We start from the raw sequence: 26631 nt of genomic DNA, 5'->3' as shown, positions 1-26631 counted from the left end.
ATGTAAGATAAAATATACACTAAACTGTTGTTCAGCAAATTCAACAACATTATAATTGAAGACCACAAATGTAACTCCTAAGAGTGGCTGGTTTGAAAGAGGTAGAAATTACTTCTTTAAATGCAGATAGTGAACTTTTGGAACTTGTTATCACAGAAGAGTAGTAGAAAGTTCAGAAATTGACAACGTTACAGACAATATATTCATAGAAAGATATTGTAAAGACTAGGGCAATGTGACAAACCCTTACAACCCTAATGCAACAGTTGTGGATGCTGGGAAAGTAGTACAGGAGCAAAAGGTGCCCAAGTAATCCTCCTGACACTGTCATACCTACTGTCAGAGGCAGGATTCTGTGCTAGATGGACCCCTAACCCAGAAAGCTTTTATTATATCTTGATTATTTAAGATGGCTTTGTTCAATAAGATTTTCTATTTTTCATTTCAGTCAAGACTGAATTATTCGTGCATTCACAGTTCAAGTAAAATAAAATCAAATATATCTAACAAAGTACAGGCTTAGGTCTGAGAGGTCTAAGAGAATATGACATCTTTTGCCAAAGACAAGACTTACATAGATTTTCAATTCCCCTCACTCAGGAATCAAAACTCTGTGATGTTTTATAGTAATGTAAAAAATACTAACAAGACACAAGATGAAGGAATACACACATACAAACAAAGAGACAATAACTGAAGGTTTAAATGCCAGTAGTGGTCAAAGAAAGAACAGTAGAATGCTAGAAACAGAGGACAATCTGAAAAAAGATTTGATCTAACTCTTTCCCTTGGATAGCTACTATGTGTGAAATGATAACCCAGGAGCTTGGTTTTCCACAAGCAGCAGAGGCTGGTACAGAAGCAGTTGAGAATAAAAATGCAGGACAAAATTACAATAAACATGGCAGAGTTATTATATAGGACTTATACACAGCAAACAGTTATTAATTTTGTTGAATTGACTTGCTTATTTAGTTCACATTATTTAAGTCTTCACTCTGTCAATAATCAATGCAAAAGACAGTACCAGTTTAATCAGAAAGAAATTATTTTGACTGGAGGTGAAAATCAGAGTGTGAAAGAATATTGAATTAAAAAGATAAACTATACTCTCTCCTTCTATCTACATTTTTCTATTTACATGAATTAGTGTGGTACAATCCTATTATTTGGAACTGAAATTTCAATGCCATGTTTTCTTAAAAATGTTTTGACCCTAGGGACCACTAAATTCATAACTTGAAACAGGACATCTGTCATGAAGCAAAATCTTAGAATTTCTTGCATTCTACAGTTCAGAAAATCAGTTAATGACAAAAGCTAAGAAATATTTAAAATTTAATATATCAGTTTTTGACTGTATTATAAAGAATAAAGACTCGTTTATAATTATTTTCTAGTAAATTACTAATCTATGATGATTATGAATTTTTTTATGGAGTACTGCATCCAGCTGTGGAGGTCACAGTAGAAGATATGGAACTTTTGGAGTGGGTCTAAAAGAAGTCAATAAGAACTACAAGAGGGTTGAAGCACCTCTCCTGTGATGGCAGGCTTAGAGACTTAAGATTATTCAGCCTGGAGCCTTACTGTGGCCTTTTTTGAAGGAGGCCTAGAAGAAGGGTGAGGACAGATATTTTAGCAAGGCCAGTAGCAGTAGGATGTACATAGCCATGGGAGTTTAACATTTTCACAATTTCAGAAGGAATACAGAATACAAAAGAATAGAATAGATTATTTCAATTGGAAGGGACTTGTAACGATCATCCAGTCTAACTGCCTAACCAGCTCAGGGTCAACTAAGTTAAAACATGTTATTAAGGTCATAACCTAAATGTGTTTTCAATGCTAACAGGCTTGGGGCATTGACCACGTCTCCCAGTCTAAACCTTTCCTTGGCCCATTTTGAACCATTTCCACATATCCTGTCACTGATTACCAAGGAGCAGAGCTCAACACCTACTTCTCTCCTTCAACTCCTCAGGAACCTGTAGAGAGCTATGGGGTCACTCCTCACTCTCCTTCTCTGCAAACTAGACAGAATCAAACTCCTCAGCTGCTGGACAGGACATCCCTACCAGCTCTATCACCAGCTTTATTTCTTACCTCTGGGCACCTTGAAAGACCTTCACATCCTTCTTAAGTGGTGGGGCCTCAGAAGTTCACATCGTACTCAAGGTGAGGTCACACCAACACTGAATAAAGTGAGATAATCACCGCTTTGACCAGCTGGGGATGGCCTTTCTGATACATATCAGGATGCAAGATCAGTCACCTCTGGACTGCCAGGTCCACTGCCACACACTGCTGACTCATATAGAGCTGCTGCTGATCAGCACCCCCAGATGCCTTTCTAAAGGACTGTTCCCCAGAAAATCTTCTCCCAGTTTGTACCTGTGTCCAACATTACTCCATCCTAGATAAATAATCCGATATTTGGACTTGTCAAATTTCATCCCATTAACCTCAGCCAAAAGCACCAGTCTATCTAGATGACACTGTAAAACTTCCTGTCCCTCAAGAGACTCAATAGCACTCCTCACTCGGGCATCATCAGCAAACTTGCTAAAGGTGCATTCATTGCAGATCACTGATTAACAGATCAAATAAGATTGGGCCTAGAATTGCACCTGAGGAACATCATTGGTGACCATCAATGAATCACCAGCCAGATGTAACCCCATTTACCACAACCTTTTGAGCTCTGGCCCTTCAGCTGGTTCTTCCCTCAACACACTGCGAACTTGCTTATCCCACAGTTGGGCAACTTCTCCAGAAGGGTGCTGTAAAGGACAGTACAAAATGCCTTACTATGGACACATGGATTTGTCAACATTCATTTGATGCAGCTGATCCCTTACAATTTCAGCGTCCACAAATGGACAGTCACTGTTCCCACACTTGTCTGTGCCCCTCTCTTCTTCCTTTGACTGCCCAGTCTATTTTTCCTTTAGTAGCTTTCATGATAACACTTCCACAAATATCTGAGGAATGATACTTTTCAGAAGAAATGTTTTCTTTAGAGATATATTTTCAAGGAACTGTACTTTGAAATGTTAAAGGTATTATTTATTGGAAAACAATTCCATTAAGGAAAATGTAGTTACCAAATAAAGACAAGATCTTTTTCCTGAAGGAAGGCTTTAAAATGAAAAATAAATTTGCAGTTCCTTGTCACAATACTTTTTTTAAGTTGCATTTAAAAAAAAAAAAGTTTTCCAATTTGCTGTCCGATTATGGTCATGTCCAATAAATTATTAACAACTCACCACTCATTTCATTGTTGTTTCAATAATTTAAAGTACTTTCATTAAACATTTCATTTTAAATATAAATATTATAAATTTATTTAATATTAGATATTTTGCTACTCTTTCTGAAGATATAAAATAGGCACATACCCACTTTAATAATAACAAAAGGTTCTAGAATCAGGACAGTTTCTTATAAATGCCACAAATGTCTTTTTCAAAGAAGAGCTTATTAAAGGAGAAAAAACTACCCCACTTTACCCTCTGATAAAAAATGTTTCATTAATAGAAAGTGGAAAAGGAATCTCAGTTGGAACTGCCATCTTGTGGGTATATTTTAATCAAAAATTACAGAACATTTTTTGATGTTTAAACTGTTCTAGTCTGTATGGGAAACTGGTACATCAATTTAAATAGCAAATAAATTTTAGTAAATAAACTTTTAGATAAGCCGATTTCAAAAGGGAGTTAAAAATTTTCTTGCTAAAGGTATCAAAACAATTATATTGAACTGTGTAATATTTTACTTCATTTCTGGCAAAAACAATCATTGCCACTTCCATTTTTTAACCTGAAAGTGCAGCTAAACAATAACAGTCTGGTCATTTTTGTAGGCTCAAACACCCTAAGCAAAGGAAAATATGAAATGCCATCTCCTACTTAATTGCCTACTAGATAAAATGGACAATGAAATCATTATCTTTCTATTGGCAGCATTGTAATTCCTGTCCTCAATTTCTCAACTTTATCATGAATGCACCAAAACTAATTGTATATTTGGTGTCACAGGTTCTGAAAAAATGATTGAACAAAAATATTTGGTGGTTTATTTCCACTGAAGAATGATGTTGAAAAAAGATCAGTTTGACATTAATTTCTTCTATCCTTTTCCCAACTAATCCTGCAACCAAACAAAATAAACAAATAACTCCCTTAATGCTAAGTTATCAACATGGGAGGGACCAATCTTTTTTTTCAGGCTGAACTACAATGTGCTGCTGTTTCATTGGTGGCTACACTCACTGCTGATATAATTTGGAGGAGCTAAACAGAGACACATGATATATGCACGTGTAAAAAGTATTTAATACATTATTTTAGAATTAATTGCACAAGATATTTCAAAATTAAACAAAAATGTAAATAAATGAAAGAGAAAAATAATATATTATTGCTATTGACAAAGAAGTCAAGCCAACTATCACAGCACAAAGTCATGACTTCATAGCTGAGAAAAAACATTTGATTCAGCTTCAGCTTGCACTGCTGTTATAATTACTGTTTAACACATAAGCTAGAATTTTGTCAGTATGATATCCCACTCCTACTGCCTAGGATGCACATCCAAAAATTAAGAGATTTCTTCATCAACATGCAGTGATAGCAGGCAAAACCACTGCTCCATAACAGAGCAGAAGATTTTCATTATGTTAGTGGCATCAATTCCAAATTTGTTCTCTATTAGATAATTTGGCAAATGTGCAAAGACAACAACATTTATTATGTTTATATCAGTGAAATAAGAATCAACAAAGTGGCAAGCTAAAGGTGTATGTATCTTCATATTGAGCTACAAAACCCCCTGAATCCTAGAATCATAGGATGTTAAGGTGTTGGAAAGGGCCCCTAAATTATGATGATAATCCAGTCCCAACACCTTGGCCTGGGTAGAGACAGCTCCCACTAGACTCAAAGCCTTATCCAACGTGGCTTTTAACATTGCCAGGAAAGGGGCAGCCATAACCTTCCTGGCCAGCCTGTTCCAGTGCCTCACCAGCCTTACAGTAGCACATTTCCTTCCTAATATCTAAGCTAAATTTCCCCTCTTTCAATTTGTACACATTACTCCTTGTCCTATCACTACAGCTCCTGATAAAGAAATGCAAATTATTGTTTTTCAATGGTCTCATTAAAATTACCAGTCTTTCACCTGTTTGGTTAATAAGAGTCACAAGATGAAATCACCTACTAATAATATAAAATATGAATGTTAAAGATGATGGCTGTCATGAGGTTTTATTGCAGCATATGTACTATGAATAATTAAGAGCAAATATTGTAAAATCAGAGTAGTCAGATCATGCCTGGGATATACTAGCAGGACTCTATTGGCTTTATTAGTATTGTGAGCTTTTTTCTTATTTGTCCATGTGAAAATGGAAATAAGTTAACTCTTTGTAATGCAAAAATAGATAGACCATTTTGTACTTGACACGAAAAAGACCCACAGAAGTTGATGAGTGAGAATGATGATGTTCTAACACATTTTCCAAGAAATCAATAATCAGAGATTCCTTGAAATATCAGACAGAATCACTACCTGAGCATAATCAGTATAATCTATTCTATACGCCAATCATACTGAAAGTTTTCCTGACCTGCTAATATGCAAAAGAGTATGCAATTGCCCATTACCAAAGAGAAGAATGTCATGTCCAACTAAGATCCTTTCTGAAGAAATAACATTTCAATTATTAGTAATAGAAAAGAGAAGCATTTATATAACATGTTTAACAAAAAATGTACTGGGATTGTCAACAGCAACACATAAGGTAGGTGTCTGCAATAAAATAATGGGCCTTCCCTTGTTACACAGCCAACACAACAGTGTCCTCTCACACAGTAAGAATGAAAATGGGGTATCTGGATTTTGGCTATGTATTAAAGACACTTCCTGTCATCAGAGAATAAGAATATGTCAGGAAATTAGATACCAGAACATATAGTATGATCCACCTCATGTCCCTATAAGGACACCCAGAAACAGGAACAAGAACCTAATATCTCACTGGTAACTAAAATACATTTTAGGTACCAGTGAGATATTTCTTTTGTACCAGTTCTGTTAGGAAAAGGTTTTGTGAGGGCACATGGTTTCAAAAACAGAGAATATTAATTTCAAATAAAGGTATTGTTTATATAAACACAGTCCTAAGGTCCTCACAGATGTAAAACTCATAGACATTATAATGAAATACTTCAGTTCTACTTCAGATAAGATCATCATTCTTTATTTCATTTTGTCTTGCCTAGAATAATACAGCAATTTCTTTCATGGTTTCTGCAATTTCCCTTTTTTTTTTAATGCAGAGTCTCTAAAGACACACAGTTCATATTAATCCCCAAGATGATTCTTATTTTTCTTCAATATCTCAATAAAGATATTTTTAGCTCTTGCAGTACTGAAAATAATAACTTCCTAACTTCTCAAAAAGTATTGGATGTTTTTTCCTATCTTCCTATTTGCCAAATATAATTTTATTCTTAAATATGGTCATCATGTAACTGGCAATATTTGATATTCCAGCCTTTTGAAAGAGCTTTTGCGTGTTTTTGTACCTCATGGTTTCTTTATTTTAAAAAGCCCATGCATATTGTTTTATCTCCTATTAATAGCTTGAAAGGAAGAAATTTTTAAGTCTAATGAAAAAAAAACATTCAACTTTCACCTGAAAGATATCAACACTTCACAAAGTGTCAGAGTTCACATGTGTAAGACCACAGATTGAAACAGTTAAAAATCCATTTGCATTATCTTAATCTATTTCATATACATTAGGACATTAGCCAATGTACACACAGTCTAGTATTAAAGCTAAGCATGCATACAACTGTTTACAAGATTAGAGTTATATCTTGCAGTTGCAGAAATTCATACACACAAGGAAAACCAGTACAAAAATATCTAGTTACCATTTCAAATAGGTCTGAATTATGAAAGTCATGAACTATGATTGTGTACTACTGATAATCAGAGCTATTTTTTAATATATTTGTTGATTTATTCTATCATGCTGAGTATAAATGTAAACACACAATCTCATTTGCGAGAGTAGTTCTAGGTAGAGGTTTCATAGTAGGTATTATAATTACATTATATTATATTGCACAGCCTCTAGTATGGCCCTCTGATTACTAGCTGTTATCGGCGATTCAAGTCAGCAGCATCAAAATAACAGAGTAGTCTGAGGGAAATCAAAAGAGAATTCAAGGGCTCTGAGATGATTGGTTGAAGGATCAGGAGCACAGATATCCTTTAACAAGAAATAATATTTATCAGAATAGGCAAATCCATAAGGTGAATGTGTGGCTCTGGGGCTGGTGTAGGCAGAAAAATTTGGGAGTTTTTGACCATGGGATGATCTATTCAATACTGGTCCACTGACAGCATGTGACTTTCTCAGAGGAGGAAAGCTCAGAGTAGCAGAGCTCATTGACAGAGTTTAGAAGGGGGAAAGGGAAAATATCAGGCTTACCAGTGATGAACAAAAGGATGATATGCCAAATCTTGAGGAAATGAGCTCTAATGGGATATCTCAATCTGCTGCACAAGGTATGTCTACAAAGTACTAAACTGAAATGTTTCTACCCTAATGTGCACAGCATGAAGAGCAAAGAAGATGAGCTCCAAGCTTTGGCCCAGTCGCTGAGATTTGATATCACTGATATAAGTGAAACCTGTGGGGATGAGACCAATGACTGGAGTGCCCTTTTTGATGGTTACAGGCTCTTTTTGGGAGATAGACAGGGCAGAAGAGGTGGAGGGGTGGCATTGTATGTAATAGAAGGGTTAGAGTATAGGGAGCTCACAGTTGGCAATGGTACCTCTAGGTAAGAATCAAGGGACAAACAAGTAATAATTTGGATGTCTTTGTGGGAGTCTACTATAGAATTCCTAGCCAGAACAATGACACTGAAAAATAAATCTCTGAGGAACTAAGGGACATTTCCAAGTCAGCCACCCTCATCCTTATGGTAGACTTGACATCAACTGGGAGCATCACACTGGCTGGTACAACTCAGGCCAGAAGATTCTTAAAAAACTTAGATGACAGCTTTTACAGAGCAGGTAATAAAGGAATCAATTTGGAAAGATGCCCTTCGCAACCTGCTGCTTGTCAACAGAGAGGCTCTTGTGAGTGAAATGGTGATCAACAGCCATCTTGGCCAAAATGACCATGAAGTGAACAAGTTTAAAATCCTTGGTGACTGAAGGAAAAGTGACAGAAAAAGTTCAACTCTGGACATGAGGAGAACCAACTTCAGGCTGATCAGGGAACTAGTGAGTAAAGTCCCTGGGAAAATGTTTTTGGAATTGCTAGGGTTCATCAATGCTGGTTACTTTTTAAACATCACCTTCTAAGGGCACAGGATCAGACTATTCCCAAATGTCAGAAGTCAAGCAGGCAAGGCAAAAGGCTGGCTTGGCTGAACAGGAATCTTCTTTTGGAAATTAGATGGAAAAGGAAGATGTATGTCCAGTGAAAGCAAGGTCAAGTGTGGGAAGAATACAGAGATACTGGTTGTCACTGTAGGGAGAAAATTTATGCAGCCAAAGCTCAAATAGGACATTAAGCTCGACAGAAATGTGAGAGGCAATAAGAAGAATTTTTCAATTATATTAATGCTGAAAGGTAGCATAGAAATAACATCTGCCCATTACAGGATGAGGATGGGCATCTCACAAATAGGGACATAGACAAGGCAAGGGTGTTTAATGCATTCTTTGCCTCTGTCTTCAACACAGATCCAAGACAACCATGAGCATCTCTCTGCCTTAAGCTGGGGGACCATGGTTGTAAGAATGATCAGTAAGCTGAACATGAGCCACCATGTGCCCAGGAAAGCCAAGGAGATCCTGGCTTGTATCAGCAATAGTGTAGCCAGCAGGAGCAGGGCAGCAAATTTTATCTGCTCTTGGCACTTTGAATCTTGTGTTCAGTTCTGGCCCCCTCACAACAAGAAAGACACTGAGGTCCTGGAGTGTGTCCAGGGGAAAATAAAGCTGGTGAAGAGTCTAGAGGTATTATGAGTAACAGTTGAGGGAACTGGGGTTGTTTAGCCTGGAGAAAGGTTGGCTGAGGGGAGATCTTAATACCCTTTACAACTATCTGAAAGGAGGTTGTAGCCAGGTTTGTGTTGATTTCTTCTCCCAGGCAACCAGCAACAAACAAGAGAAAATTACCTCAAGTTGCATCATAGCAGGTTTAAATTGAATATTAGGAAATTTCTTTGTAGAAAGGGTTTTCAGTCTTGAGAACAGGCTTGTAAAGGAAGTGGTTGAGTCACCAAAATAAGTGTAGATGTGTCACTTAGGGTCATGGTTTTGTGGTGGACTTGGTAGTGTTATGTTAATGGCTGAACTAGATGTTCTTATAGATCTTTTTCAACTTAAAGAAATGTTTTATTCTAAATTATTCTAAATAATTCTATAATCATATACTAGTGTCTTTCCCATTTGGATTTTGGTTTTGTTTTTTATTTTCTTTACAGTGGTAGAAGAGTTATTTTGAGCATCTTACAACTTGAGCAAGTTTGTACTGGGTAGATTTTGTCAATTTTTCAGATTAATCTCTGATTTCTAGAGATGACCTACTGCAGTTTCTGAGTCATGTTATCCATAAAAGCCTCCAAGAATAGCCTTTTATAGATTTTATTAGTAAGTCTATAGAGCTTTTGCTGAAATAACACAATCACCAGACATAACAACTATATAATAGACCATTTCAGCTTAAATAATAAAATGTATCAAAGACTATATGCCTCATAGTGGAATTGTTACTTAACCTCAACTACAGGTATTGTTATAATCTCTTTTCAGAATACAGTACAAAAAACCCAAACACCTGAAAGCCGATCCTTTTTCCCGTTTGCAGAATTTGTAACTTACTTAATTCAGAGTTAACAGCAGTCTAAGCTATACCACCTGCCACTAGTAATTTCTAACTTTAAACACGTTACTTATTATGTTATGTTCTCAATGTTACACCCACATTTCCAGCAAGCAAAATAGCAAAACTAGATTATTGCATATAACTTAATCGACAGTTACTGAATCATGGAGCATGAACTAAAAATATATATGAGAATGACAAGTAACATAAGAAATATATTCAAAAGACAACTATGAGTTTTTCTGAAGGTTTTCTGTAGAAATCGTTTTTCAAAGATAAATGCACTTTCTAATACACACAGGTGCTTTTGTGCTTTTTCTTGGGCAAGAAAGCAGATGGTTGAGCGAAAAAAGTTCTTCCTTCTCACTTTGATGCAAGACAGGAATCCCTTCCACTTAACGTGTTATACTAAACTATCTAAAAATATTGTGACTGACAATTTCAACAGCAAATCAGAGCTTTGATGTTTAATCAGACAAACTTTATTTAATTATTTCATAAGTGAAATCTTATACCTACTAAGCACACCACTAACAATTCCATTTTAATTCAGAAAAAAAATATTTTTTTACCACTTCTTGTAAGATAGTTATTCAAATTATCCTCAGCAATAAACATTAATTTTCAGCTAAAATTATAAGGATAAAAAACTACTCTGTAATATTTCTTAAAACATGTTATCATGTGGTATTTACAAAGAGATTGAAAAACAAAAAGTCTTTTAAAAGCATCTTTCTTCTTCAAATAGACTTGACATTTTTTCTCTATCTGTTGGTATTTTTAATGGCAGAAAGGAGACACTATAACAAACCAAACCACACATAAAAACAATAAAGTACAGTTAGATCCTACATTTTTGTCTTAATGATTTCTGCTTCAGTACTGAAAGGTTAGACTTCAGAAGCTTAATACATCTTCCACTGAATAGCAAAAGAAAATCTCTTTCAAATAAATAGAGTTTAATCAGATTTTTTACCACTGACTTCTGTTACAGCAAAGTCACTGAAGTAGGCCATCAATGGCCAATGAAAAAGGAGAAATGCCATCATATTATGTTTTGGATTACACTAAGGTCAACTAAACCGTTCTCTCAGAACAGTATAATTATCTATCTATCTGTCCATCTATCTATCTATCTATGTATATATATACATTGCTGTTAAATTAAATCTATATTAAATCAGAAGTACTTGCTATGGAACCAGATGACATTACAGCGTTGCACAAGTACTGTGATGTTTATCACCAGAGAGGAGACCCTTTTTACTATGGATATGAGGACAAGTGATCCTCAGACAGACTCCCTTACCATTCGATGTATGGATGTTTCAGTGTCCATGTTATAGGAAACTGGCCAGCACAAACAAATATTAACATGGAGTACTAGAATCATGTAGGTTGATGATCTGAACATGACCTGCCTCTTTCCACTTCGACTAGTCAGAAAGAAAAATGCCATCAAAGCCTTTTTTTGCTCTTCACTGAGTATCAGGCAGGATTTGCAAGCAGAGAATATACACAAAAGCCCACAGCTGCCGGGAACACCAGTTCAAAGGTTGGTTGCTCCCTTCACAAGTCTCTGTCCCCAGATCCTGCTTGCTCCTTAAGACAGGAAGTACGAATGTGGTCAGGAGACACTGACTGGTTAGAATGTGCTGGACTGTCCTTATCATGTGTAAATTGAGTGAACCCTGAAGAAAGTCCCAGATATAAAGTGAATTGAGATAACTGGGGCACTTGTGGAGACAGGTACTCTGATAATCTTTTGAGCCACAGGTAGTTTGCAGCACGACTAACATAATTGGCTGGGTTTTAAAAGTACCACAAAAGTTGCAAGTACTGAAAAAGACATGTGTCTAGATATTCTTCCAAGTCCTACATCCTGTAATAAAAAAATATTTTCCTCTCTATATTTGCACCAATGAGTATTTCAACTCATGCTCTACAAGATGTTATTTGTCAAAAAATCAATGGTGTAAAATTCCTAGCAATTGATAAAAGATAGATAGTAATGCAGAGAAAACATAAGGTAGATTAAAAAATCCTAAACCTAACATGAATTTAAAACCACTGCCACTTTTTTACCTATTGCTTTTTATGTTCTTACCATGTAGTACATCCCTATCAAAAATGAAATTTTTGCTTATAATTTAGAATATTTTAAGTAAAATGGCTGACTTAGGAGAAAATGTAAAGGACATTTGGTTTTGATTTGTTATTCTGCTTCTGCCTAGGAGTATGTGTCAGCAGCTACATGAATAATTTTTAATTTCAAAGACTTGAAATTCACCCTGAGGATTCACATCAGAAAGAAAGGATCTTCAGAATGAAAATAAGAAAAAAATTAAAATACCACAGAATTGTGGATGTCATTTGGCAACATTTGTTAGTAGTATTATTAATTGAAAATTAATCAAGAACATAAAACCTTATTAGATTTTTACAGGCAACCTAATGCAGTACTTGATGGATACAGTAGATAACCCACAAAAAAGGTTTGTGAAGGTTAGAGCGTTCCTAAAGTCTTGCCAGGTAGACAAAATTCCTGTGAAGCCAGATTAGTCCACTTTCAAATTAAATACAGCTGCAGGCATTTCACCTCTTTTATGGTTAACTGGTTAAGAAAAATAGTCAGTTCCATGCATCTCAGTGTTTGTTTTGGTGGTAATGTGTATCTGATAGATAAACCAGTAACAAGTTCTAGCACTTGTTCTAGGAGGCCATTCTTATGAGAAACCAGATTTTATAACTCTTCATATCTTTAAAGAACAATGCATCCTAAGAGAAACACATGGATGGTAAATGTGTATCACCCTTTTTTCACCCTCTACCAAAAAGTCACAGACTAAGCAACTATATTTAAATGTTCATTTTTAAAAAGAAGACCATTTTACATCTGGTCTTCTCTGAAAAGATGCAACTCCTGAAATGGGTGTTTCAAAATTTATTAAAATAACAAATTCTGATTTTACGTATATATATATTTGCTTAATTTTTTTTCAGAAGTCCAGATTAAAAAATCCATTTGAAAAATGTTTATCATGGAAAAGCTATCAGCAAAAGAAAATCCAAAATACAGAATTTACAAGAATGATGACTATCCAAAACCTATAAAAAGAAGCAGAATTTTAAAAACTGTTGCACAAGTCAAATTTGTACTACAAGTGCTTCATATTACATTTTACTCACTCTTAGTTTCCTGAACAAGAAGATGTTATTGGATTTTTTAATGCATTCTGTTATTTCTAATAGCTCAGCATACAATGCAACAACAGCATTTCAAAACTCTTGGACAATGTACTGCACTACATAAATCTGAAGTTAGAAGAAAAAAATTTGAGTACTTTAAAAAAAAAGTATTTAACATCAATTTTTTTTCAGAAATGGAAAATGCAGTAGTTAATATATATTATCAGAATTATTGAGAACCTCTTGGAGACAGTATCACACCTGAAACAAATCTAATCTACTTAGTAAAACAGAGAATTATAAGTAAAAATCCAGAAGCATGATTATATAGGAGTGCAAAGTTCTGTTGAAAAAATTAAAACTTTGTTTAATTTGCCTAATTTAAAGCAGTATTCTTTTTGTGTTCTCTTCAAAATGGCAAAGTAAACCAGAAATTTACCATAAAGATGTCCACTTTGAAAATGAAATATTAATCTTTAAAGCACAGAAGAATATTTTACCAAATGCAAAGGATTACACAAGTAAGCACTCTTGTATGTTCTTTCACTGATGCAGTTATTTTTACAGATGATTTTTACATATCCATTTTGCTATGAAAGTAACTTTTAATCAGAGCTGGTAACAATTGGATTAAAGCCTAAACTTTGGAAATCCACTGAAGTGGAAGGTTCTACACTGTGATACTTGCCATTGCCATTTCAAGTTGCAGACTAAGAAAATAGAGAAAACCTCATCATAAGAGAGATTTCTGAGGATGAAACAGCCTTAGCTTCTGAAGTCCCTCATTGTATTTTCGTCTTCAATTCAAGTAAGGCAAAGTTTAACTGACAGGTGGTTATATATACAGGGAATTGGTGCATTTTTTGTTTGAACGCTCTTAGATGCAATCTATTGATCTAAAATGTATTTCTTGAAAGAACAGTTTGGGAGAGAATAAAATTGCATTTCATCTACCCAGTTCCCTTAGGATTGCTCCCATGATAGCTATATCTGCTTCTGGGACTGCAAGTGCTTCACCAAATTCCAGACAGGTTTCTATTCTTGCACCTTTCCTAGTGTTACAGATGGAGTTGAACCTTTCCTTGAAAACATCATAGGCATGCTTTGAAAATATTATGTAACAGAAATACTGAGAATTAGATAAGGAAATAGGAAGGAAATAAGGACCAGCTAAGGAAATAGAAAAAGGATCAACAACTTTAGAATATGTTAATATTGAATCATGGTCATAAATATAATAAAAAATGTCATGCTTTAATCCTGAAGAGTGTGCCAAGAGAAAAACAAGACAAAACTATGTGAAATGGAAAAAAATCACTTCCTTAGGGACCTAAATTATAGACTGCAGACAGAACTTCACTCCTCTGCAATGGGTAGTGAATATAAATCTGCTTTTGCCTCTTCTAGTGTGAGAATTTTCAGGGGCTTTACCTAGTGCTTAAAATATTGCATAAGGAATGTACTGACTGCAAATTTGAAAAGATCTAGGTTTTTTTTGACTGAGAGATGAGTTTTAAAAATTGTTTTTAAAATATGAATAAATACATCCACCTTACAGAAGTTTGTTGACAGCAGCACTTGCAAAACTGTCAGGGCACCAGAGGGCCTGGCAGCTTCTAGGGGCCAGGTGACAGGGGGTCCTGGTATGGTGATGGCAGGGCCTGGCAGCCTGTGCCACCCCCAGCCAGGGCACTGGAGCAGCTCCAGTCCCAGGGCTTGGCATCTCCTTGGGGGAAAGCACCTGGGGACAGGAACAGACTACCTCAACCTGGCTGACACATGCTGACTAATCTAACTCTATAAAAAAACCCAAACCAAACAAATAATTCTTGCTATCATTCACAAGTCAAATCACAGTATGTAGGTGTAAACAAAGATAAGTAAAAAAAAAAAAAAAGAAAGAAAAAAAAAAAGAAAATAATTAAGCAGAATCTTCTACTGGAAATACAGTTACAGAGTCTCAGGAAGTCTGGTTATAGTCTCTCCTAAATTTTAAATTTAAAAATATGATGACAACTCATAAAGGCTTCACAAAGAAGGGAATTTGCTGGTTACTGTGTTTGATCAGAGTCTATCTTCAGTCTTAGGGACCCGTGAAAACCTACTTTTACTGCTTCAGCTGCAGCTCCTGGTCTTGACATAGTTGGCAAGGGAATGAAAACTCACTCTGGAATACATTCAGAAAATATGAATACCACCTAAGGGAAATGGACTAAATTTATTGCAAGACTTCACATTCCCCACTCACACAGGCACTGATGGTGGGAAGGTGGCAAAGTTGAATATTCGAGAGAAGAAAAATGCTGCCATAAAACTGGAAAATGTTGAATTTTCTGGAGAGATCACAAGTGTCTTGGTGTTTTCTGAAAGTAATTTTTTTTCCCTTTCTCATCAGGTATGAACTGAATTATAACAGTCCCCAAATGTTTTCTTGGCTATTACTATAAAACTGGTGTAAAGTTGGTTTATATATGTGCTGTACTTCTTTATTCATGTAGATGGCCAACAGATATGGAGGTTTTGTTAATTTTATAAAGATTTTGTTCAGTTTTTCTTGAGAGGCATCTCAACTGCAGATAGATTATTTTTGCTGGTTAAGATTTCTTTAGGAGCATTTTCTTTATATTTCTTTATACTTCCTTGGCAAATCATTGTCATCATACTAGTTTTTTGTTATGTATGGTCTATTACAAGGCAAGATGTTATCAGACACATTTATTCAAATTGTAACTGAAAATATACACATTGTTCTAAGAGGCGAGACTGATGGGAAACCAGATGCATACATTTATTGACCTAATGTAGATTACTCATTAATTCTGAGATTAGCCCTGTTTTTAAACCACAGGATTTGTGAGAATTTCAAAACTAAAATAAATATATTAATAAAAAAGAAAACAGTATCTTCAATCAGTTGTGTATTTATAATTTCCTTTTCACATGTCTACCACTACTGGTCTTGTCGACTCCAATGGGAATTAACATAAAATATCAAAATATGAATGGCAAAAATCTGACCTTACGGAAGCTTATTATTAAAGCAATAACATTATTAACACAATATATCTGAAAAAAACCCCAACAAATAAACCAAAAAACTAAAACAACATAAAACAGAACTGCAAGGAATTAGGTCCTTTAAAATATATATATAAACAGTGTATCATCAGCCATAAGCAGACATTTTAACATTACCAAACTGGTAGATAACAGCCCCTGGAATAGAACCTCAATGACACTTTGCCTCATTTTCACTGCAAAGTTCCATTGTCACCTTTAACTGTATTTCTGAAAATATTATCCTCAACTATAGCAATATCTGTAACAGTTTGTGAAAGGGAAAATTAAGCTGGAAAAGGGAAATGTGGGTCAAGAAGGAGAGATAAATATGAATTAGGATGCCCCTGTGAAATTCAACTTAATGCCTGGTTCTGTATCTTAATTTCATTTCTCTAGCCAAAATTTTAAGGGTGTGTGTGGGGAGAATTTTTATAAATGCCTTGGTGATTCTTTCTTCTAGAAATGGGTATGTAAATAATAATCTCTTGTCTAGAAAAAGGACACCTATTAACTAAATTAAAGACAACAAAGTCACCTCCTTATTTCATAACTATAAAGACTGATCTGTGAAAGTATTGTCAACATGTGGATTGGGGCAGAGCCTTTTAAGAGTCTAGTGCACTAATCTTCTCAGCCAGTGTCCTGATTCTCATCCCAGCTGAGCTAAAAATTACAGTAATGTTTTATTTATTTTAGGGTGAAATCTTATTAATTCCCTTTCTCTAAAGTTAAACACATTTTATCAGACATGTAATTTTCATACTTTGTTTGGGTGAATAAGCCTTCTATGTTTAAATACAGCAAACTTAAATTATTGGTTCATATCTGCCTTGTGTAAGGTTCAAAGACACAGACATAAACATGTATTTATAAAAATACCTCTACTCTAGAGAAACAGACGTTTTACAGGCACTTGCAATGCAATGCTTTCCTCATAGCAAGATCTTTAAACTTTTCTAAGAGATACAGCATGGTATTTTAGACCTTTAAATGGAACAAATTCCTTACAGCTCTCAATACCTCTGAAAAGATATGAATGTCTGGAAGTATAGAAAACCAAACCTAACAAACATTAAGATTAGGAGCCTTTTCCAGTGTCTAATACAAAGTAAAAGCAAAGACTTTAAATGGTAAACAGAGAGCAATTTTGTATCCAAGAGAAAGACCATAAAGGAGGTGGCAACAGAATCTATCCTACATTGTGTATGTCTCACATTTTCATTTCAGGACTTTAAGTCTGATAACATAAATAAACACAGTGCTTTACCTGTGCACTGGTCTTGACTGGAATATATAATTTTCTCCATAGCAGCTCATACGGTGCTGTTTTTGATTTGTGACACCAACAGTGCTGACGACACAGGGATATTTTAGCCTTGTCAAGGAGTGCTTACATCAACATGGACTTTTCTGCTTCTCACACCACTCCACCATTGCCAAGGCTCGGGGTGCACAAGGAGCTCAGAAGGAACACACCTGGAAGAGCTGACCCAATGGACATCCCATATCACATGAAATTGCAATCAGCAAGAAAAGTGGGAAGAAGAAGGAGAAAGAAAAGACACTCAGAGTTGTGGCATTTGTTGTCCCTGGTCACTGTAATGTATGGTAGACCTCTGCTTTCCTGAGGAGAGCTGAACTACTGCATGCCTATGGGAAGTGGTGAATCAACTCCTTTTTTCCCTTTGCTTGTGTACATGACTTTTACCTTCCCTATTAAAATGTCTTTATCCACTTGCATCATTCCTTTTCTCTCCCCCATTGCATTGTGTGGGGAGCGAATAAGAGGCTGTGTGTGTCTGAGCCGTCTACCAGGCTTAGCCCAGATTAAGATATCATTGTGTTTTAAGTGGAAACATATGTTTGTGTATTTACATAAGAAAGTTTAAAAAAAATATATAAAAATAAAATAATGTCTACCAACAAAAGGAACACAGTACAGAAGTCATGGTTAGGAAGTGAAAATGATACTATAGCCTGGGAACTTGCCAATTGCCAATTAATGGCTACAGAAACACATGTGGTTTCATTTTTTTTTTGGGGGGGAGGATATAATTTTTTTTTTTTTATTTGAGAACAACTTGTGGCTGAAGAGCAGCAAAGATGTTCCAGGATAGTTGTTCACACCACCAGATGGAGAAAGAGTAACAAACACAGAAACAAACAAGAGAGGAAAAACCAAGGAAGTGTTTCTTCCGTACTTCTGATCTCAATGTCCAAACCACATGGTTCATCTCACAGGAGAAGAAAAACAAGTTTAGAACATCAGGCAATCTTTTTTCCCAGCTTGTCTGCCTCCTATGCTTGTCCTTTTTAACTATATGATGGATGCTGGGAGATAAATTATTGGTAGATATCAAACAAAGGAAATACAGTGCCAGAACACTGTTCCTGATGAGTGACCAATCCATCTTGTGCCCTGCAAAGACTGCTCCACAAAGTTTCCTGGAGGTGGATGCCAAAAATTGCATAAGGATACGTAAGAGGGATGACATACCATCAAACATCAGTCACCCTAAGCGAAATTGAGCTAGGTTGAACAGAACATTCTGCCTCTCCACTCTGTACAGTTTTGATTAGCAAAGGACTTTCTGCATTGTTTCCATGATAATGGAAAACAAGGTCTAAGCAACAAGGTTTTTAATTGTACCAATGCCCTCACAAAATCTCTAACTGTACAAAAATGGAAATTTTTATACAGTTATAAATCTAAAAGAAACAGTAGATTTTTCTGTTGTCTGATAGTCTAAGTTATTCTTCAAATGCCTCTTGAGAAAACAGTAAGAGTAGATCAATATTCTGAACACAAAAGAAAAGTGTGAGAATTAAGTCCATTGTTCAGAGAAGTTTTTTTTTAAGTGTCAAAACTGTAGGTGTAGAAAATCCAATATTTACTTTAAACTGAAAGCAAAAGACATTACAATATTTACTCTTAGCTGAGAGCTGACAGATGACACTCTCAAACAAGTGTTCATGACCATATTTTTAGATTATGTATATATTTCTGTTCCTTCAGGAATGGAGTAGCACACTGTACAGTACCTGGTGGAATTAGAAAAACAATGTAGGACTCTTTCAAATTTTGAGTTTGAATTCCTAGTGACCTTCTTGTCAGTGAACTGCAGACATTGGAAAAGGTCTACACTAGAGATGCAATTTCTGCTGCAACATTTCAGAAATTCCTTGAGGGAAATCAAACCTATGAAAACCTGAATATAAAATACAGTTAGTAGAACTTAAAGATAAAATTTCAGTACCTATGCACGAAATCATGTTATCTTAATCCTACACATTTTTTGAAAAATGTCTCACTCATTGCAATAATGTTTCAAACTGATTCTTCATTGTGACCTCCCCTTGGTACTGAGTAGAAACCAATTACAAATAATGAAGTTGGAGTTTTCAGCAATAGCTATAAATAAGTGTTCTGCAATGCAAGCACATGTAAAATTCTGAAGTTTTATCACAGGTATTTCTTTATCTAGCTCAAGAAGAATGTGTCATTAGCAGAATTTTATGGTTGACAACCCTTTTGGTGAAGAGTTTTTTCCTAATATCTAACCTAAACCTTGCCTGGCCCCCTTGTGGCCATTTTCATTTGACTCATTACTTGTGAAGAGAGACAGTCGTCCGCCATGCTATATCCTACCTCCTTTCAGGCAGTTATAGAGAACAATCAGATTTCTTCTTCTGAGCTTCCTTTACTCCAGTGTCCAAGATTGAAGACCAAGATGTTTCCTACTACCATCCGAGTAGGAGCTGCCTCTGGGCAGTTTTCCGTATCTCCTGTTAATAGGCCCATCTATGTCTTGCCACATGACTCAGGGATAACACTCTCCAGGAGCCAGTTCTGTTTAACAGGTGATTAAGGACACACCTCATGACTCAGAATAACATCAGCCCATTGTGACATGCCCTGCCCAGGAGGGAGGAGCTAGGCATTCCCATCTGGATAAATCTGGGGATTTCTAGACAGGGAGGTAGCCTTTCTTCAGGTTTCCAAGAAGGTACAGCAACCACATCTGCCATTCCAAGAGGACTGCAGTCACTCCAATTTGGACTGCTACCAGCATGCTGGCCAAAGGAGTGTCAGGTTGTATTCTGACTTTGTCAATGGTCTTCCTTTTGTATCATTGTATGCATTTTTGTCTTTTTCCCTTTTCCCAGTAAATTGTATTTCTGATTTGGAGTCTCTCACTGGTTTTGCTTTCAAACCAGAACATCCATATAGGCCAATATAATCTCATTCAGTTGCTTCTCATAAGACCTGCTCCAGGCCCTTCACCCACTTTATATTGTCCTTCACACACATGGTGTCAAATTACAGTTTAAAAGCCTATCTGCAAAAACTGATAGATGAGGTTATGTTCACTTTAAGACCTCTACATGAGCCTGGGAACTGGCTGTGGTGCCTTAGTTGTGGATTTTGGGGGTTGTCATATGATATTCCTTCAGAGTAGAAGTATTCAATTTATTGTAGATACTGCTGTAGCACTGTAAGGTTATTTAAAAATTATTGGAGCCTCTGAGCAGAATGCAATGAGATACTCAATGCACTTCACTTTCATATTCACTTAGCAGTCCAATATGAACTAACCTGCATTTCAGCAGGAAATCACTAACCCCAGTAAACCTGCTAATTTTAAACAGATGTCACTAAGAAAGATATTTCAACTAAAAAAATCTTATTAGGAAAAATAGGGATGCTTGTTCAAGAAAGTAGCAGAAATTGATTTCTGAAATTATTTTCTTAACTGATATGATTTTCTATGCATGCAGGGACATAAGGTCATAGAATAGATATCTGATCATTATTTCAATTAGGACAGTAGATTCTTATCTGGAATATCATGATGGACTGTTCTACTAAAGCATAAAACGAATGATATTTTTTGAACTGGAAAGTTTATTCAGTTTGTCTTTATATCAGTATAAATTATCTTGTCTATTATAAGAAGATGTAGTGGGCCTTAGTTCATTAAATTAATAATAAATATTCTACCACTAAAATAACTTTATTTTAATAGGGTAATTCCTTAACTATATTTTGAAGTATTCATGCTTATTTAGTGGTATTAAACTTGTGAATAACTTGATAAACAATATATTTTTCTTGTTTTGCAGAGGAGTACACATGCAACTTTAAAATTACACTCTCATTACTATAAGGCCACAAAACTTGCCTTTCCCATATGAGCCATGGTCAAGAACATAAAAAATGTATAGGAATAGTTACAGATGTGGACAAAAGTCTTGAACTTCCAGGGTGGGTAATTGGTGTTTATGAGACTCATCTCTATGTTTGGAAGCATTTATTTAGCCATTGACTATGTTTATTTACTATTTGTATTGTGCTCTCAGTCAGGAACCAAACTAGATAATCAGTAGGTAGGTAATTTTTTGTAGGGATCCTTGAAGCTATTGTTCATATCTTGTGAAGACAGAATGCAGAAGGAGATTGATACTCATCTCCCAGTTAATGATTACCCTGGACTAATTTGCAGTGACATTTTTTGATAAATAGAAATACATATTTCTTTACTATTTAATATCTTAAAGTAAAACAAAAAAAAACCAAACAATCTTATACATGACTGAGATCTTTGTAATATTGTTGTTGCAACAGCAGAACATTATAAATACAAATATCTGAGGCTTTTTCTGCATTCAATTAAATGACAAAGGAGTTTCCCATCCTGCCAATGTCTACACTTAAATTCAAAACTTCAATGAATAAAGGTTATATCTCTTATCTTATAACAGTTGCAGCAGAACTTCTGATTTAAAAATACATGTGCCCTACAGGTTACTTTACTCTGTATATTTGATTCAGAAAGACAGGTGTACCTGCAAAGAGCTGTGTGGAACTAACATACTCCAGATAGGACTTACCATGTCAGCAGTGGAATTGAACTACAGGTTTCACTTTCATTCCTAAAGCAAGTGGCAATAGAAAGTGTGCTGATATAGCTGCAACAAAAAGCAAATAGTCTAATTCGAGGTTTCCTCCGAAAACAAAAATGCTCCTGAGGCTGGGTTACCAGTCAAATATTGGCTGTTGCTGTTTGATGAGCCACACTTGACATAAGCAATAAATAAGCAAGGATCAATCCTAGATCAAGTTTGTGGATCAAAAGACCTCATGGTTTTGGAAAGGTGAAATTATGAATATGCAGTTCAAGTTTCCTGGAAAAAAACTTGATGTGTATTTAGGTATTTAAAAGATGCTCAGTGTTTGACGACAGATAATGAGGGGGATGTATATGTGAAAAGGTGGGAGTAGAAGAAGGGACAACCATATTAAAAAACTAAGTATCTGAATAAATTCTTTGCTCCACTGTTCACTAATAACTTTGGTTTTAATTTTCTCTTTAGAGAGAAGTTAATAATACTTTAAAATTATAAGCATGTCATGTTTTCTGGGGTTCCTTTAATATTTTGGTTTAGGAAAACATACAATTCCATATGCATAATCTTTGCAAATATACCTAAGATCTAGAAATTGCCTCCTTCCCTCTCCCTTTCCATCATTATTAGTACATTCTTATTTATAAAATTTCAGCAGAGTGTTTTGCTGCAGCTGGGGAGGAAAACAAACAGTAAACACTAGAGGCTATTGCAGGTAATTATTAATTACATAACTAGTTACAATTACACCAAAAGTAATTAATAAACACAAATGCAGAGCAATTCATAGAGAACCATTCAATATCAAAGGATTTTGAAAGTCTTAAAACTTTAGGTTATGCATGGAAAGGAGTTCTGACATTCACAGCCAAAATTACAGAGTTGCAGCAAATTCCTATGCAGACAATTCACAATTTTTCCCCAGGGGAAAACAAAGCACAGGTCTTCAAGTAAATCAACTAATAAACTAGATTGTTGGAAGCCTTCTCAGTCGGAAGGGTGATCAGGGCAGTATCTCCTTTTGATTCCTCATGATGGGTTTCAGCCCTGGCCCATGGGGCTGAAGCTGTCCTGGGTCAACCCTAGAAGGAGCTCAGGCTCCAGTTTATTTAGGGCAGTGGGTTTTTAGTCTCCCTGCACTGCTTCTCTGCCCCACTTTGAGTGTGTGAAGAAGACCCTTTTATTAGATAAGCTGACAAAGCTCTTCTGCCAAAACCACACTTTTTTCCCGTTTCAGAGTTTGTAATTTGGTGCTGTTCCCTTATTATACTTTAAATGCATGAATTCTATAGCCTTATTCTATAATCTTATTTAAACTGTTCTAACTTAAGCTTCTAAAAATCCATAACTTTAAAGTCTTCAGATATTAAGTTGTTTAAAACCAAATATGGGCAGTGCTAAGCTAGAAGTAGCAGACTTTTTAAGATGAGTATTCACACTAGAGCCTGATATCTATTTCTGATAGCTTCAAGAAACTTTGCTGATCATGATATGAGATCTTTAGGCTACATAAACAACATTCAGTCACGACTGTTAGGACCTTTCCCTCTTTTAGATCTCCTTTGTTGTAAAGGAAGCTTGTGCATGTAAGTGTAAATTCAGAAGACTTCCAGATAAAGCATAGTTAATCTGGAATTGAACAATTGAAGTATTAGGGAAAAAAAGGTCACAGAATGCTTGCAAATTCAGAAGAATGATATTTTAAAAAATGAGTCTTAAATCCCAAAAATTCAAAGTGAAATTTCATAATGAAAAACTCTATTCACAAAGGCTTTCCCATCTTTTCCAATATTCTTCTTTCCATTTTATCATGCCAAATTAACTGTTATTCTACAATTATAAAAACGCAGCTTTTAAAAGCAAAAGGCTTTCTCCTGTTTTTTCACTGTTGTACTATTTACCTCATTTTCACTTTTTCATAGATTATAGTATCAGAATAATTTTTGTATTCTAGACAAATATCAAAAATAGTTTAAGTTTATAAAGTGTTATTAAATCTTTGTCAAAGCCTAGGGCTTCAGGAGTGAAAACACACTACCATGTGTTCTTTCATTACAATACTATTTCTTGTGTGATACAGACTTGATATAGAGAATATCCATAATAATTCTTCACTGACTGAATAGCAACTCCAGACTACAAGTTCTACACCAGTATAAAAATAAAAAATGCAGGCCATTGCCTCAGCGTGCCTAAACAATTTTAGAAATATGAACTAGTTATATTTCTAAGGGCAAGGGGAGCATGAAGACTGTACTACAGATTTTCCATTCTTTCTTTAGGCCTTTCTAACATGAGCCCACAAATTTATAGAAAATTTTAGGTATAGACAGACCTTCCTCTGAGGGTCATGGAGTCTCCTAATCAAAGCAGCACTAACCTCAAAGCTCTTTGAGATGGCACAGATGCACCTCTCTTGTAGTGAAACCAGGGTACACCTCCAAGTGCCAGAGACCAGTGTAAACAAGCCAAGAAACTTAAGTGCAAAAACAGTAAAATGGAAACTATTTACTCTATAGTTATTTCACTTCAACACATTCAAAAATTCATTATTATTCTCTACAGTTAACTAGGGAAAACTACACTGTTCAGTGTGCTTTATTTTTCTTCCTCAGTATTAAAGCTTTGATATAGACAGGGAAAAACAGTTAAAAATTTTATATAAAAATATACTCTATTAAATTATATTTACCAATTATTGAGGACTTCAAATGCACACTAAAAATGTATAATCACGTTAATATCATTATCATAATAATGCTCTTCAAAAAGTCACAAACTAATAACAACTCCCATTCCCAAAAGACATTTCTCCTCTCTTTAAATAAAACAGTTTGGATACATTATACATGATTTGCACTTTGTGGAAAAGAAAAAAATAAAACGGTGATGCATAGAGTTTAAGCATAAATATTTCAGTTCATTCTACTTCTCAAATCATAGAATGAATTTCCAGTTAAATGGCAATCCTGTAGTTTTATAAAAAACACAAATTATAACAATTTATGTTGGCACATGAGTTGAAACACACATCCACTAATCCTCCCAAGCCTATCCTTCAGACAAAACAAAGCATTGAAAATCACGTGTTAGGCATACTTGAGTCGCTTCCTAAACAGAGGCTTGAAATGATGAAAGAAGTGCTATTGCAGTTTGGCTGAATGGTTCACATCATAACATGATGCAGAATTAATTCTGTACACAGCAGGATCATTTTAGTATTCAGCAAAACATAGAAACTTATAAATTTCATAGTGCTAAAGAAGCAGTCTATAAAAACACTAAGAAAAAAAAAGTCTACATATCTGCATTGTGTACATTGCATTTCACCTACCAGACTTAGTTAACTGCAACACATTAGCTAAATAATTTCAAGGAAATATAAAATACCCACCTGTTTTGGGGTCAACAGAGAAATATGGCTGTCCCTGAAGAATACTGTACACTACTCTGGCACTGTTTCCATATGTGGGGTCATCTGCATCTGTGGCTGTCACCTGTAGAACAGATGTACCTGTATAGAAAGGAAAATAAACATTAACTTCCAATAAATAAAATTTTCCAACAAATGTTTTCAAGTACATTTTTAATTTTTAAAAGCCTCTAAAGTCTTCACATTCTAAAAAGAAGTGATTAATAACATGTTATAATTATAGCATTTTTTAAGGAAAATAGTTAACACTAATTTGAAAAAAAATTGTCATTATATGTGTATGTGTAAAGTGATTACAAACATACAAATTTAAACAGAAATTGCAGAGATGTAAACATAAATAGTAGTTACATAGCATGCATATTTATATGTTCATACACATAGACCCCGAACTTGGATATTGACTTATATAACACAGATTTAAGGACTTCAGGATTATCTTCATCCACAATACAAATTACTGCTGAAGTATTAAAAAGTAACTTGTATAAATGCCCTCAAATGAACAAAAGTCACTAAATGAATAAAAAAATCTAGCTGTTGGAAGGCATCAAAGATCTGAAAATGAAATAACTTCTAGAAACTTTTTGAGGATGCAAAATAGAAAGATAAGTTCAAAAGAGAAATTTTTTTATGCTAGTAATAAAAACCACAAGAAGAATAAAATCACAGTTTCTAGTATATCACTAGGTGGGATAAGTTATGAGCAACCCTTTTGGGAGAATAAAATGCATAAGTACTTCACAGACAGAATGGAGACAAGTGATGTTTTCGTTCAAGGCATGCAATGATGAATCTTTGCTATCACTGCCAAACACTTCCCATAAAAAATCAGTAAGAGTAAGACTGTGAATTAATAAAGACTCAGACTTCATTCTATTTGTTTATCTTTATTCAGACACAGATTTATATAGGGTCCTTGGTCCAGCATTAAAATACCATAATAATAGCAGAGCAGGATACTCTCACATAACTCTTCATCTCTCATCTAAATTAGCCACTGAGGTATCACATTGACTCTGAGGTTTTCAATTTCACATTTAGTGGAGAGGAGAAGTATGTTTTTGAATTGAAACCCTTGATCTCCTTCATTTGTTGCGCCTTGATTTTCTTTATA

At 35.1% G+C, this 26631-nt stretch overlaps 1 protein-coding gene across 15 annotated transcripts in view; it reads right to left on the bottom strand.

Moving 5' to 3' along the window:
• Nucleotides 1–26631, bottom strand: part of CDH18 (cadherin 18) — a 502412-nt gene that overhangs the window by 101041 nt on the left and 374740 nt on the right. For all 15 annotated transcript variants that reach the window (XM_072924261.1, XM_072924259.1, XM_072924260.1 and 12 more), the window contains one exon: nt 25476–25595. In XM_072924261.1, coding sequence (XP_072780362.1) covers nt 25476–25595 — 120 coding nt within the window. The remainder of the gene's footprint in view (nt 1–25475; nt 25596–26631) is intronic.

The sequence above is a fragment of the Taeniopygia guttata genome, chromosome 2 (assembly GCF_048771995.1).
Source record: "Taeniopygia guttata chromosome 2, bTaeGut7.mat, whole genome shotgun sequence".
Lineage (NCBI taxonomy): Eukaryota > Metazoa > Chordata > Aves > Passeriformes > Estrildidae > Taeniopygia > Taeniopygia guttata.
Note: the sequence above shows the minus strand (reverse complement) of the source record. Positions and strands in the feature narration are given on the sequence as shown.